This window comes from Ambystoma mexicanum, chromosome 10 (genome assembly GCF_040938575.1).
Source record: "Ambystoma mexicanum isolate Mex_15411 chromosome 10, UKY_AmexF1_1, whole genome shotgun sequence".
NCBI lineage: Eukaryota > Metazoa > Chordata > Amphibia > Caudata > Ambystomatidae > Ambystoma > Ambystoma mexicanum.
The window spans coordinates 444,969,915-444,986,831 of NC_090932.1; the positions used below are offsets into that span (position 1 = coordinate 444,969,915).

The 16,917-nt window shown below is 45.5% G+C and overlaps 1 protein-coding gene across 2 annotated transcripts in view; it reads right to left on the minus strand.

Moving 5' to 3' along the window:
- Positions 1-16,917, minus strand: part of LOC138491479 (ephrin type-A receptor 3-like) — a 642,080-nt gene that overhangs the window by 10,808 nt on the left and 614,355 nt on the right. For both annotated transcript variants that reach the window (XM_069617996.1, XM_069617995.1), the window contains exon 15: positions 3,447-3,640. In XM_069617996.1, the coding sequence (XP_069474097.1) occupies positions 3,447-3,640 (194 nt within the window). The remainder of the gene's footprint in view (positions 1-3,446; positions 3,641-16,917) is intronic.

The window sequence follows — 16,917 nt, forward strand, 5'->3', positions numbered from 1 at the left end:
GCCCAATTGCTAGTTGTAATCCCAATGTGTTCAGGAACATATGGTGCCCATGCATGAGAGGTTGTCTATTCATCAGCGTCCCTACATTGGTGATTACTAAGTTTTTGGCAAGATGATAGCATGTTGATATCATCGGGTTCCAGTTGTGCCACTACTGGTGGTGTAGTCAAATAATTGGGACTGTGGGGAGTATGACGAGACCATGAGTTGTATTACCTGGATAACGTGGACCGAGATCCTAGAAATGGTTTCAGTGATAGGACCGTTGTCGAACATGCTCAGTCTGAATTAAAACAGTATTCCTGTTGGGAGAGTGACATAGGTTAGGGAGCTAGTATTGGGGAGAGCAGTGATACAACACCGCACTGAAGCTAGTTGGGTCGCTAAGTGGTAATAGTTGGATTGCACTGGTGAGTACTAGGTTTTGGATGGCAGAGCAGCAAGGCTATGTGATAAGGTGTCATTTAAGACAGTTGTGGTCTTCTATTTGATCAGATAAGGGCTGTGTTAAAACCCTGGCCATCTACGTAATGCTCATGTTAGGAGAGTGGCATGATTGGGGAGCAGTCATATATGGGCCAATAGTTATACTAGGTTGAGAAGGATGCTGTAATGCCTAGTCATAATATTGTAGGTATACTCATGTTTAATTAGTATGTTGCAGCGTTTCAGCAGGTGGTGTGGCGTGGCACTATTTGAGCCATAATGGCCTGTGCGAATGACTAACTAGGGACTTGAGTGATACCGTAGCTCAGTTTATCTGGATGGTTCTTTGCAAGATCCTGGTGAATACTTAGATGAGGAGGCAGTTGTCCAATTAACTTCCTCCTGAATAGTAACGGTTCTCCTGTAGGGAGAACAAGATCATTAACCTGCTGGCAGAGTTGGCCAACAGTTGAAAGGATGGGGAGGCTTTAGGGTTGCCTGTTGTCCTCTTACCCGATTAGGAGTAGTGGATCGCATGAACTGGTTTCTGGATGCCGGTGCTCTGCTACATTGAGTGAACACACCATCTTGAAGTCTGGATTATATGCTGTGGCACGATGATGCATATGAATAGACAACCTCTCACCCATAGGCACCATATGTTCCCCAACACACTGGGATTACATCCATGCAACTAGAAACTGGGATTTAACGGTGCACTTCCACTAATGCTATATATAAACGTAGACCCTATCTAACTTCAACTTCTATATACTGAAGATCGATCACACGGGAGATCCTCACCATGCCATTTTGAGGCAAATGGGTTGGTTGCTTGGTCTACACCTTACTCTTCATGCTATTTTTCAGCTAAAACTATTTACCTAAAGTTCCCTAACTCTCCTCTTCATTCTTGTCCTCCCTTTTTCTCTGCCCTCTCACACACAGGATTAATAACCAAGTGGGCATTGGCCTCAATGTATATAAATGGCAGTCTTCTGAGATTCTCAATGCAAACTGTATGCAATTGATATTGTACATAGCTTCGCAAATGCTAACTCTTATTAATCGCGCGCTCTAAAACACTTGTGAACGAGCGCGATATAAATAAAACATCAATATCAAGGATGATAAACACTGTAAGATAGGGTGCCAACTACACACTGGGCTGTGAATATAACGTTTGGTATCAATTCATACAATTTTCTGCACAATACTACGAACCCACAACCACCTGTGACTCCCAAAAGGTTGACCTGTGTTCTGTGATTCTAAAGTTGATAACTCACGCCAAATGGCCTTGACAAAGCCTCCCTCTGGGTGAAACATTACACATGCCACCATCAGCCTAAAGTTGCTGTAACCGAAAGGCTTGAATAGAAATACACACATTCTAGGACTGTATTAGAATGCTGATACCGACCCTTTGGATACAAGCTTTAATCAATACTCTTTTATATGTCATCTTCTGACTGAATATGTCTTGGCCTTGGCACAGAGCCACACCTAACTACATACAAATGCTATCTTCATCTTGTCTGATTAGGAGGTTAGCAGCCAGAGTTCGGTTACTGCAGCCGGCTTACTCACACTGAACACCCACCCTAGACAACGAAGAGAGGCGCACAGACTTACCATTGTCCCTACTTTGTGCAATTCATTTCTGGACAGTATTTATTTGCTATGGAATTTACAGGAAATAGGAGTCCCTATCTATCATGTTCCTTCCTACTCCTAACAAGGCTTGCATGGAAAGATAGCAATTCTCTGTGGAACTGCCAGGGCCTGTGCTGCATTAAGACAGTCTTAGGCAGCTACCAACTGTGGTAGCAGCAGGGGCTGCATTTGGAACTTCACCAACCCAGTGAGTGGAACCAAAGGCTGGACCCTGAAGACCAAACTGAGTTGTCAGATTTACCTTCTAAGGAAAGAGCATTGAGAAAGGGAAGAGACATGTTAGTGCATACCTGCGTCCCTCGAGCAGTCACTCACAGTCTCCAACAATGACGTATTTCTTGTCTGGGTTGTGACCCATTAGTATTAGCAACGCTCCAGGACAATGTGGGCATTGATCATGACCAGAGCATGGGTCACTTTACTGACCAGCCACCGAATCTCAAAGATGGGGTTGTGGGCAATGCAAACTTGGAATGGCTGCACAGTGTAGGATTCCACCATAAGCCAATTGGCTTATACAGCAACCTCTGCTTCCCCTCACACCCAATCAGACTCGCTCCCAGGAGTCCTAATCCAGTGTAAAGCTCTAGTTTGGCCTTTAGGCAAGCTTGGCACATTGGAAGCAGGCAGTGCTATTAAGGAATCTTGTGAAGTTGTGTTTGAACATCATGCTCAGTCTCCTGAGTGTTTCTGATGGGGCTCCCAAAATGGAAGGCAGTGCGCCTGTGGATTAATGCACAACACTACCGCTGTAATGTCCTCATTGTGGGTCTAGGAAAAGGAGTGTCTAACGGTTACCAAAGGATCCCCTACGTTATTATTACATCTAAATGTTCTCCATCCCAGTGGGGTGCCAGAGCTCGAATACATGATCAATTTAGAAGCTAGTTCAATTACAATTAAAAATAAAGGCAAATACCATTGGATCGTCACAGTGCAAGAGAGCACCTATATCTGACCTCCTCAATATTCCAATTCAGCACCCAGAATAAAGAAAGACACGACTGTGATCTTAGTCGACTGACTCAGATGTCACACATCTCCTGCCTTCTGCGCCCACACCCGCTCTTGGTTCTCTGCCTGATCATGTATTCTCTTTGCCCCATCCGTGTCTGTCCGCAAGCCTCTCACTCAAGAATTTGAACCAATCATAGTACATTATTGCCAATAAATCCCATAGCCAGTCCCTTCATCAATATAGTGGCAAGCTTCTGTAACACAGAGCTTCCTGTTTGCGTGACAACCACTCTCTGGTATATGAAGGACAGGTTGCTTTTTGTAGCCCACTTACTGCGGGTGTCCCTCTACAACTCGTGCATATGGTCCATTCCCTGGCCGCTTACCACACGCAGGTGTTGGCCAGCTGCTTCAGGCTGCTGGGGTTGCGGATGAGCTTGTCCAGGATGTTGACAATCTGCCCGAACTTGGGCCTGTCCCCGCGGCACTTCTGCCAGCAGTCCAGCATGAGCTGGTGGAGCACGATGGAACAGTCCATGGGCGGAGGCAGGCGGTAACCCTCGTCAATGGCCTTTATCACCTGGAAGCAGGGAAATCAGAAAGAGTTCATACCTCAAGAGCAAACAGAGTCTGATCAAAGCAATTAGCAGATGAAATGGACACAGAATTGACGTAACTGTATTGTCATCACATTGAAAATCGGCATGATTATTATGATCAAGCGATGAAAGCAAATCCAATGCCACATTACTTAATTTAGTTTAGTTTTGGCAGGCTCGGGTGAAGAGGTCTGGGGCTCCATTTCAACATGATGGTTGGCGGGCCCCCCTTGCTTAGAGATGAAAACAGTATGAGGCACCGGTGGAGTGTGTACATTATAATGGAGACCAAGAAATACAGCTGGGTATTAACCACCAATTATCATGAGAAGGCCAGCCAACAGGGAGCTGAAAGACAATGTCCGCCAGCAAGCTATAAATCCTTCTTTGTCAGCAAGTAGCTGATGTGCAGGAACCAGTGTTAAAAGGCAACAAGGTCATAACACTTCTGGATACCCCAAGGGAAGCGACGGGCAGAAGAGCTCCAGCAAAACAAGCTCAAAGCGCCCATTTTAAACCCTAGATCGAAAGTACCATAGAATTGAATATATTTCCATGTTATAAAACTGCTGACCAGCGACGTGGGAGCAGTTGCTGGGGGCCCCCCCTGAGGCTCTAGTCCCATTTGTATGGAACAAGTATAAAGGCCCTGACTCTGTTCCAGTTATTCAGTGGCACAGGGAGCAAGTGGATCCCGATGCTCAGTTGAGTGGTCTGCTGCTGGTAGTTTGCAACCATTGAATGCTCTCGGTTGGGTGATTATTCTGAACGGGTCTCGAATGATGGTCCAGGAACCGTGGCCAGACTGGAGTTAGCCCTACAGTTATCATGGACCATTTGCTCAGTGGAACTAGCCCGAGTTGCATGTTGAAATTCCGATGCTGAAATGTCACTCTTTCACTGACATGCTGGTGGAGGACCTGCCCCATCGGCCTGCCTGAAAAACATGCTGTTTGGCCTTTCTTAAACATAAGATACGTTTTCGAGGGTTTTACTGGGAAATATGATATGACATGATAGGTTATTTATAACGCGCTTAATAACCACAGGATCGAACCTGTGCTTCCAAGACGAGCATGTTGCCTCTGAGCTATCCTCCTGAGATAAAGTGATATCCGTATGTGGGAGGGTCTTGGATGTAAATGTATTTACACACATGTTTCACTCAGTTAATGTAGGGGTGTGCGATGGTCTGTGAGTGCTAGTGACAGTTAACCTATTCACCAACGAATATGGGCTTGCATGTCCCCAAAAAACGAATAGGAAAGTGGAGGCTGAACAGAAATCATAGGGGTTACCACAAATTAGTACATTGGAATGTTGCCAGTTCCACTGCAGACAAAGCACTATCAAAGGGCATTAATAAAGCAATATACCCCTCCCGGCGGGGGCTTTACCGACTCAGGAAATGCCCCAGGGCCCATAGTTATAGGCCCAAGCTATGCTTGTGCCTTAACGAAGGGCCCGGGGCATTACCAGAGTCGGTAATGCCCCCACTGTGAGGGGCAAATAGCTATTAGTGCCCGGCCCACAAAAACTGCGTGACCGGGGCACTAAAAGCATTTTTTTTGTCCCAAAACGTTTCAGGAAAAGAGAAAAAACAACAAAGAAAATGGCCGCCGGGAAAGGGAAAATGTAGTCAGTTTTCCCTTTCCATTTCGGCCCTCAGGAGCGGATGCGCTGGAAACAGAAACGTTTCCAGCGCGTACGCTCCCGAAATAAAAAGAAGGTAAGTGCGGTTGGGAGGGCAGAAGGGAGGGGAGAAAAAAAAACCTACCTGGGTCCCCAGTGGGGACGATGGAAGCCTCCAGCCGTGTGGAGGCTCAGAGTGGGGATGGCCCGGCTCCGAGTCTCCACACAGCAGGAGGCTGCCATCGTCCCCCACCGGGGAGCAAGGGATAGAAGGTAAGTGGAGTGGGGAGGGCAGGGAGGTGGGTGGAGGGAGGAAAGGGGATGGAGAAAAAAAAAACCTTACCTCAGTCCCCGGCGGGCGGCAAAGGCAGACTCTCAGCTGTGTGGAGGCTCGGAGCGGGGATGGCCCTGCTTCGAGCATCCTCATTGGCTGAGGGGCTGCCACGCCCCCGCTGGAGACAAAGGCCGCGGAATCCCAACAGAGGGATTCCCGACCTGGTAATGACTCGGCGAGGGACAATCAGAATGTCTCTTTCATTCTGATTGCGCCCTCGCTGAGTACTAATAGCTGGTACGCATCCTTTGTCCCAACATTCCAATGTTTCTACTAGTCTTAAACAAAAGATTCTATCCTCATTGGTTAGAGTGCTCTAATAGCAATAATGCCCCCCTTCTCTCGTCTTTCAACAAGTGGAAATGGCCCTCGTCTTAGGCCTTTAGCTTGGGCCAATTCCCATTACCACCTAGTGTTGCCCTTGAAATATGGTAGTATTGCTTAAGGAATTAAATTTCTCAGCTTGGACCCGACCAGTGCATAATAGTATTATACCAAAGGGTGATGGTATTTTTGATGAACAGATGATGACTAGCTTCAGGAGGAGGCCAATAAAAAAAGAAAAAACTTGTTTACCGGAATCAGTCGATGGACTCCCACACACAGCTGTCCTGATCCTTTGAGGAACACACCGCCACAAACAATCCCCATTGCGACTGTGGAGGTAGCAAATCTTATCCAGGCACAATAGCTTTGTCCTCATGCTTCCAGCCTCAGCACACTCCATACCTTATGGCTTGGAGTGCCATCACACCATTGTGAACACCCCACATGTTCAGGTGCCTTCCATGCAGTGAGTGGTGCATGCAGATTTCATCAATGCAGACTGTATCCGATGGTGGTGCACCGGCGAAAAACAGGTCCAGTCCACCACAATGCATTGGGAAGGCTTTGTATGTGGGCACTGCTGCAAATCTCTGTGGCGTGCATGCCCAGCCATTCCACCTACCAAAGGAATCAGAGGAAGCACGTTGTGCTGGCAGGTTCATTTTATGATGTGCTCTGCCCACGTGTGCAAAGACTCCTCATTACACCTCTTTGCTATGCATAAGGCGTTGGAATGCCCTGGGTAAAGATTCACCCCCAAATACGGAATTGGTTGGGTGAGTCCCTCTTAGAACATTCCATGATCCCAGGGCCGGCTGAAAATAAGGGGTTTGGGGATTTCAAAGGTTTGTTTGGGCCCCTCCGCCCTTAGGACCGGGATCTGCCATGTCTGTGTGGTACGCATGCAGTGCAGGCTGAAGATCTGTCAGGGATGGTAGGCGCCCATTTATACAAGAAGTTTGGGCTCTTTGTCTGCGGAGGATAGCTCAGGGGCAAAGTGCTCACCTTGGAAGCAAGACGACACGGAGCAACACAGGTTCGATCCCCGGGTCCGTGCTTAGAAACCTTTGGGTACTAAGCGCGTTATAAATAACCTATCATATCATATCATGGGCTGCAATCTTTTGGGCAGTGCCACAGCTGCAGGAAAAGTACATCTTTCTGAATGCAATGGATGGCAGGAGGTAAGACAACACTAGAGCTACTACAGTCTGCTCAGATCAGCAGCATCGTTCTAATTAAATGTACAAATAATTAAAAGCAACATTCTTGCTTTTGTGCGTCCAGGGCCCCCGCTGCTCCTCACGTGCCCTTAGTTAGCTTATGCGGTCTATGGGGTCATTATGCATGCCTCAGTTGCTTGAACTGTCCTGCTGACTGAGCCATTGTGGTGTGCGGAGAAGGGACTCCAGAAATGATCAGGTCTAGGTGCGTTCTCGAATAGTCACTGGAGAGGGAAAGGATTGGTCTCAGTTGGGCTTATCTGTTCTCTCTGGGCAGCGGAAGCTTGAACGCTCAGCTGGTACTCAGAGCGGTTAAGTACTGTGCTGCACAAAACTGCCAGGCTATTATGCAAGTCTATGCAAAAAGGACGAGCATAGTCATCCTTGGCACTTAAAGAACTTATCTAGTGTGGAGATGCCAGAATTATACAGTAGGAGAAACCAGCGGCGTGCAGCATTTAAAACAGCCACCGCTGGCTTCAGTCAGGAGACCAGGGACATTATGAAGTGTGGGGCTATGAGAGCTGAAAGTCAGATTTCAGACACTGAAGACTCTAGGTTAGCTAGGGTCAGAGATTTGTAGATCCGGGGAAGTTTTTAAAGCTGTTTGTCAATTCTGTATCATGAGAAAGAATGAAGACCACAACTCTGAAACACAATACCATTTTAATGTTTTAAAAACTGCGCTGGTCATGACTAAGCTTGGACAAACGTTCTCAAAAGTAACACAGGAGATCTGCAAATCTCCTTGTGAGATTCAGGTATGTGTCCTGATTTAGTGGATTTTTCTTCCAGCCCAAATCTCCAAAATACCTATAACTCTTCAGGGAAGTTCAGGAGATGTTTGGGGCCGGTACAGGTCGTGGGAAAACGAAAGATTCACAAAATAGCTCAAAAGGCTCCAGGAATGAGAACAAGTTAGGGGTAAGGGAGGGGTTGAATGAGGCTCGGGAGGGGTTACCAAGAGGAAATAGAGCCCTGTGCAACTGTGATAGTTATTCAAGTAGGGCAGTATATTAAAATCTTGAGTAAGATGTCTCAGTAGATTAATGCACCTACTTCACAGATATCAACCACACAATTCCCATCCACATGCCAGCTCGACTTAGGTAGCTAACAGGCACTTGGCCACCACTGCCTACTTTTGTATTGGCTAAAATGCACATATGCATTCTAAACTCCTCTGAGGAATTTCCCATACCTTGAACATCAGTCTCTGAAGGAGTTTACCTACAGTGCTTTGAGGCCACACCAAAAGGAAAAGGCGCTGTACAAATGACAAATTGCATTACATATGTGTTAGCCATAATTCAAACCTGGGACCTGCAGCTAAGAATAACTCAGCCTTTTGTCCTTTCGAAGTTGATCAAGTAAGTAAAGTTGAAGCGGGGGATTGTAAAATGGCATGACAGAGCAGCAGAATCAGCCACATCTCAGGCATGCCTAGGATTGCTTCTAATTATTTTGAGCTACACAAATTGTGTATTATTGATGTCTATAATATTACAAAACAGGGGATTTATAGCAGTCATGGACCTCTGAAAAGCCTATAGGCCTGGGGAAGAGTCAGTTATGCACTACGGGTCCATGAAATGTTAACCACCTGAGTTTGCTCCCATGAGACTAGTAAGGTAATGTATTTAATCATAGGGAGAGTTCATGGGTACAGATCAAGGACCTTAGGAAGACCAGTAGGGCGAGGAACAGTCAGACGCAGGTCAAGCATTCAAAATCTAGACTCTGAGGTTCCTTAAAGGAATACTATTTAGACAGTTGAGAATACAATGTTATAAGCTTTGTACCTGGGACAGAACACCTAACAAATCTACATTAATATGACAAGGGTTTAGGAAGCACAATACATGCTCTTGAGTTTGGCTAAACTGGAATCACCCGAACACAGTGAATACAGTCAACATTCAAGTAATTTAGGGTTCAGCACACCAAACTGTGCGCAAAATCTCGTTTGTCGATTCATGGAATCGACTGCGCTGGACTTTTTCATACTCAGCAGGGACTTTTACGCAGGCTCGGCATGTCTTTGCGAGCTGCCCAATGTCTTGTGCGAGACAGACACCTCGCAGAGCGTGGGCGTGGCCTGCGCATAGACCTAAGTAGGGGGCAGAATTCGCAAAATGGGGAATAACAACAGAAAATGTGGGCTTTCCGAGGGACAGCCTGTGCTGGATCTAGCCGCGCAACCTCACATCAGGGAAATTACCACGCAAAGCTCTCGATGTAACCACCACCCAAAGGCAGATGTACAGACACTTGCACATAGGAATCACCATGCAGAGGTTAGATCGCATGGTGGATTTAGAAGTGCGTGCATGCAGTCTGGGTCCCGATAGAAGTTAGGGGTGCGCGTAAGCAGTGTGGACGGGGGCAGGGGCATTTTATGGGGGTTCACACGCATATTAACCAGGAAATGTTAACATTTACAATACATGTTACGCATGTTGATGGGGTACTGGGGATAGTTACTGGGGACCTGCACAGTGTCCCAGAGGTGCAGGCCTGGTTGTGAGAGACCCGACACACTGTTTCAAGGGGGCATGTTTTCACACCCGAGGAGTATGCAATGTTAGCTGTATCTGGTTCTTTTTGCTGTGCATGGGCGTGTGTCGGGTGTGTTCTGGCCGCTACTTGCGTGTACGGTCACTTTGCGCAAACAATTCCATGAATACGCAGAGCGCTCAGAATAACTTCTGTGAGCTGGCTTGCACAGAGGCGTTCTCGGCACGCAGCCTTTGCGTGATCGATGCACACTTTTCCATGAATGGAGCCCTAAGTGTGCTTAAGGATAAGCATGAGATGGTAGTCTGAATTTCAATGTTTTGAAAGGGCTCAAACCATTTTCAATACGCTATACGAAATAAATACATTAACCATTAAGTAAATCAAACATAAGACACGCACCATGTATCCATCATAGGAGACTGAGTAGGGAGTAAGCAGACGTTGATCGGCTAATCGAGATTAAAGAAAGTCAGGTAGTGTGACTGAGCCATGATGACTACATCTCGGCATATTCCTGGTCATGCAACTTGCTAAGGGGTACACTTTATTAACTCTTGCATTGCTGTCGGTGTTCTGCAAATCAGACACTGGGTCCTAAAGAGTGGGCTTAAAGGCTCAAAGCACTTCAGGTGGTTAGAGGACAAGCGATGTCAGCCCCTGGCAGCCCTTCCACTGTGAGGAAGATGGAAGCACTCTGCTGTGAGCCCAGCATGGGACTTCGATAGCGGCAAGAGCCTGTCAAATTTCTCACCTCGGAGCACTGTGCATTTGTATCTTTAAACAATTAACAGCAGCAAAGCTGCAGGGCTGAGGACAAAAGCCTGCCCCAGTGATGTCAATACACCACCTTTTAAAAACCCCAAAGGCTTAACTACTGGGCTCAGCTTGCAGATGGCCCGTCCGCCAGTGATAAGCACAGCATTGTAAAATTAATAGCCTCCAAATGGGGATAAAAGTTGTGAAAAGGATGCATCTTATGGGTCAAAGGAAGGCATTATAGCTATGCTGGGCACAGAGGCAGGGGAGGGGGTTGACAGTGCTAGTGGGCACACTCACTATCAACTTTCAAATTTCCATTTAGCCCCCCCACCCCAAAAAAAAAAGAAATTCAGGCTGGCTCTGTGATGCAGCATCACAAGGCTGACAGACAGTTTCTTGGCAGAGGATTGTGCTCTGATAGTGCAAAGATGCATTCCCAAAAGGAAGCTCCTGTTCCTCAAACCCTAAATCAATATTGCTTTCCTCTTTAAAATCATTCCGGAAACAGCCAAAGAACCTGCGGCGAGATCCGGTGGAACCCGTAAACATTCCTGCGTTCTCAAATTCACCATCTTCTGTAACGGCAAAGTCTTGCCATTTAAATCACTACACATAAAAGCACATTATGGATGCATTCAGAAACTGAAAGCTTTGTACATTATAAAAAGTCATGTTCTTTTAGTTTCTAACTGCTTGAACTTTCTCTGTGTAGTTTTCATGGCCTTCTTGTCTTCCTCACCACCACCGGAAAAGGGGCCATTTCCATAAGTACACAAAACCAGGTGGCAACCCAAACATCTGCCAAACCAAGCCAAACATCACATAACGGAAATTAAATATTATGCCTGGGAGTGTGACACGCGGCAAAGGAGTGGAAATGCTAACTATGTTCGTGAAGAATTCAACCATGCACATGGTGGCTCTGCGCTCACGTGGGCTTTTTTGGAATTTTATATGAAATTGTATAATGGTGGATCAACCTCTGGAAAATGTGTGAGGTTAATCAGCACACATTTTTCTATGCTCATCGCCTGACATACGCATAGACCCTTGTACTCTGGGTGGACACAGCCTAAAGGCACATTTCTTCCTATCATATTTATTTGGGATCTGACAGGTGTAGTACACAATGCCTCTCAGAAGGGGGAGGGCCAAAACCTTTTTCCTGCTATGGCCAGCCTGATTAACTATCAAAGGCTCCGTGGATCCCCCTGTTCATTTGTTTACCCTAGGCAGATGGTGGCATCAATTAACATACTAATAGACCATACTTCAAACAGGCCCATATGGGGCCTGGCTGCAGAAGCTAAAACAAAGGAGAAAGGAAACCCCAACACCCCTTCATTATGCACTGTGACAACCTGAAGCCAGCTCCCTCCCTAAAGAATCAATGACAGTGTTGGGTGTCCTGACCCACGTTTGAGCTATCATGCTGCAACATTTGGTGCTGTGGGCTTAGAAAATCCAAGATGGCCAAAAAGCCCACATGTGCACCAGAATCCAGGAGAACCACGCAGTTTGTGCGCACACCAAAATGGTTACCTAACTTGCCACCCACCAGTGTAAAGAAAGATCTTTGTTAACAAAATCCACTATTACTGATGTCAAAAAGTTGCTGAAATCGTGGCTCATCGGACCACTTTAAAGATTCAACCCTTTTGTGGGGTTCCACATTACCATTTTACTGTAAGGAGCCCCATCAAAACAATGTTAAGCAAGGATTATTTACTACCATGTAAGAACCATTCCTGTTTGGAATGCATGAATCCAAGAAAGATCCCAAAAATGGATGCAGTACCAACAAAATCCTCAAGGCGGCGCTAGCGGTCTAAACTCTGACAGGAGAACTGAGTGCAGTTGCTGACAAAGGAATTTGACTCAGCTGACTTCAAAGGCTGCATTTTAATCAAAAATTAGCCACCTGTTGTTCCCAGAGGCCAGAAGCCTGGGAAACCCTCTCACCTCAAGAGATTCACACCACAGCCCAGGATATCACATGGTCATAATAACCAAATGCAAAGTGACCCCCTGGTCTGCTGACCTAAGCCTCCCAGTGACCACACAATAGGCTCTTGCACTTGAATAGAATATGTTGATTTTGACTGTTTCCTGTCAACAAAGGCCTGCCTGCCAGCAGAGGCATGGTTTCTGACCCACCCAAGTCTTGGAGGCGGACTCCAACACTCTGAGAACTGAATTGAAAGCAAAATATATATTTTACAAAAATACTGATAACTCTTTGTAATCACATGACAGGAATGTATAACTTTGAGAGCCTTAATTTAAAAAATGTACCTTCGATTCAAGCCCAAACTCCAATTTGTGTGATGTTCTGGGGCAAAACCCCGCTATTTATTGACACCACATACTCTGTGTTTAAGCTAGAGATATGGGAATTTACTGGAGTAGGTATGGACAGCCTGTGTATATGTGTATAACTTTTAATGAAGAACCAAGGTTGCATAACCCACTAAAATCGAAAATAAGTTGCCATTTTTGAATGAAAGCCCTCAGGAAGAGCAGATTTGGGACAGAGACTACCTCGTGTGATAGGTAATATGTACATGCAATGACAAACCACTATGTATTTCAGAAATGTGTATTTTGATCAAATATAGATTTGTGTGCAATTTGACAGGGGAGGATCCTCTGACCCATAAAACCTACAGCATCACTCTGACTCACATTTCCTCCCCCCAATCATGGGAGAGGGGAGAATTGGGCCAATGACAGGTAGAGAGGGGCAGGCTTAGCTAGGCCCAGGCACACACCCACTTTCAAAACACATAAAAAGAGACTGCTGGGACAGGTAGAGACATTCAAATCCAGTTGCTGCAACGCGCTCTGCCGGACCACACAACATCCAGAAGATACCAGATCCAACACTTAGACTTTAAAACTCCAAGAACTTGATTCAGAACTCAAAGCAAGGGCCTAAACCCACAAACTGAGAACTCTTCTCAGCAGGCCTCAGCATCCAGCAAACCTAACAGCGGTAGCAGCATCCAGGAGCCGTGCAGATCAGCGCTGTGTCCAGAGAAAGCTGTGCAGAAAGATCCAGGAGCTGTGCACAGACGCTATACCCAGAGATCCAGAGTGACCCAGACCACTGTGAAGTGCCGAGACCAGAACCGGAGTCCAGTCCAAAACCTGACCAGATCCGTGGCGAGGCCTATTTCAAAAATATATTGTGAGTACCTAGCAGAACTGTGCAGAACCAATCTCTTAGTTAAAATAATCTAATCCAAACTATTTTAATCTAACCAGAACTGCCTCCTAGAAGTTGTCACTTGTCAATTCTGAAGCTGCAAAGCTGTCACCTGTCATTTTGAGTTTACTTAAAATCCAAAAAACTACCTTTATTTAATTGTCCATATCTCTGGAACCGTTATACTCCTTATACTTTCTCCGCAATCACGATTCACGCATTCGCGAATTTTGCCGCGATTTGCGATTTGGCCCGATTTCTTTACTTGTAAAAAGATAGCTGCTTTTGCCTGAACTGCTAAAATTCGTTTGCATCTTAATCACCATCTCTGAATCATTGAATCATTGCTAAAGTGAGCCTGAACTCATCCCAAGTAGCTACTACTCACCCTGAACCTCCTAAAGGGAATTAAAAGCATTTTCAGCATATTTCTCACTTCATTGTCACCATATTCAAAGCATTTTGCCTGTGTTTCAAAACTCCTATCTGTTGTATAAGCTGCTGGGGGGGAATTGAACTGAATTCTATTTGATTGCATTCCTAAGAACTGTGTGCTCTCCTCTTCATCTCCTTACATTGCATAAAGGGGGGGGGGTGAATTGTCCAAGAAAGTGATTACATTGTCTTTTGCTGAAATCCTATCAAGTTATTTTCTGTACCGCATTTTCATTCCACATTGCATCTATTTGAAACCATAAAAGTATTGTTGCTATCTTATCCATCCTATACCCACTCATCATTGATTATAAAGAAGTGTGCTAGTGCCAGACTATCCATTATTGATTACTGCTCAGATTAAGTGTGATATTCAATTATTAATTTATTATAAAGTGTGATATATATATATTGTTTACATTCTCAAATAAACCTTTTAAACTTGCAAAACAGAACTACTTCTTGGCTCAGTGGGGTCAGGGGGATTCTAAGAGAGGGGTGTTATATAGGGGTAGTCATCCAGAACTCATGAACTGGACATAAAGATATATCAATAAGGGTTTCCATTCAATATCCCAGACTAGGCATTGACTTAGCTGTAGTGTTGAATTGAATCCTCTTACAACAGTGAGCTGTCATGTCTCGTACATGTGTTTACAGTAGACAACCCCCGCAGGGGGACCCCATTCAGACGGTAGAAGTATGTGATTTAATGGAGACAGACAGTCTGTTCTCTCCACAGCTTCAAGAGAGGCCTGTCACTTTAATCTGGAACCACAAAAAGCTCAATTCACTAGAGAGACCTTTTCATGCACAACAGACAGGAAGATGAGTGGGACTTAGTATTACATGTTTTCACCCCTGTACCTTTTCTGTTGCAAAGAACTGTGTTTATGACCTCATCCATACAGGAGATTGTTGGTGGGGACCCAGGATTGGCTCATTACGGTAGGCTTAGCCTACAGCAATCACTGTGGCCCATTTGGCTTTAAAAGAGGACTGAGACCCTCTTTTGGGCAGATCACCTGAAAACTTTTCAAGGAGTTACAAGAAAAACTAATTTGGACCCTGGGTGAAGGTACAGTCTGCCTTACAGCTTCCGCAGTGAAGGAAGGCCAGGATTTCCAAAGAGGGAAGCAGGATCCTTCTCCTAAACATCTCCCAAGGAACAGAGCAAGATACTGAATCCAGAGGACCCTCCAGAGGCTCCAGCACTGGTAACCAGCAGCACACAGCATGCCCGGCTAGGTTCTGCAAGCACCCTTCCTAGGTGTGAAGTGCCAGAGAGTCTCTGAACCAAACCAAGCACAAGGCCGTTGCCTGCAACACCCTCCACAGCTTTGGGCTGTCTGCTTTAAAGCATGACAAGCCCAGTGAAGAGGCCAGGAGGATTTCATCAATGAGCATCTAGAGACATCTGCCTTAAAGGAGATTTTTGAGCCAGTTGAGTTCCGAGAGCTGCGACCAACTACAACGCTGACCATTGTTACGTTTGAAGATATTCAACACGTCTCAACCAGTGCTTCAGAACTGCCAACCAGCACTGAGAAAATTCCTGACCCCCGTTTGCTGATTGTTAACCTCTGCAGCCAGGTCCCATGTGGGCCATGTTTTAATTAACCTCTAATTGGTATGCAAAATGCAGCCACCAGCTGCAGTGCCTAACAAAAGAGGAGGGCTGATCCATGTAGCCTTCGTTAGTTAATCAGGCTGGTCATGGCAGGGGGAAGGTTTAGTCCTCCCCCTTCTGGAGATGCATTGTGTACTCCTGCTGTTATATCCAAATTAAATATGCCATGGCGGACAGTGCCTGTAGGCTGTTTCTACCAAATGTGCACAAGTCTATGCCTTTGTTGAGCTGCAAGCATAGGAAAGTGTGTGGGGATTAGCCCCGCACATTTTACAGAGGTGTGTTTATCATCATTCCTTTTAAGTAAAAATGTTTTTAAAAGCCCTGGTGAGCGCACACCTACCGTGCGGATGGTCAAATTCCTCACAGTAACTGAATACGCACAATATGTTACAATCACTTACATCATGGGATATGAAACTGCCCGTGACTTACTTATGAAAGTTGGTTTTGGTTTTCATACATCTGAGCACGCATGTAATATTGTAAATGTTCATTCTCATATAAAACACACTTTCAGAGTTATTAGAAAGCTTACAGTGAAGCTCAGGGTATACTTTTTATTGTGTATGACATGCTTTCAGTGACTGCACCTATTGAGCTTGCTTGGTATATTTCACGCAGAGGGAAAACAGCCTAATTTAGCAGCTTTGGTGGCAGTAACAATATAAAATTGCATACGGCTTGTCACATTGTGGGGAAGAAGATTGCCCAGAGCAATGCCAGTGATTAAGATTCATTAACACCCCAGTCTTGCAGGCCAGGTTACTAATAGCAATAAGCCCCTCACCGTGGGGTGGCTTGTTATGGGCCCTGGGCATTACCTGACTCGGTAATGCCACCGCGGCTCGGGGCTCATTGCTTAATTAGCACACGGAAATAATGAGTGAAGTCCTCTCAATCAATCAGGATGGTTGGAATGCATTCATTCACTATTGGTATTGGCTGCATTCCTGGCATTCTGTCTTCAGGAGCCGTCATCGAATCAACAGAAATCATGTGTCTGCATTACAAGAAGAAACACACAATGCAATTCCGATGCAAGATGTCTTGCAATGGGACAAGTCCAAACTAACTAAACACACCAAAGTAAAAGCTAAAACATGATAAAATACTTCCCTTCCTTTAAAAAGGAAAACTTGTTCACTTTAACACGAAATGAAACCACCCCAGTTCAATCAAGTTTAAAA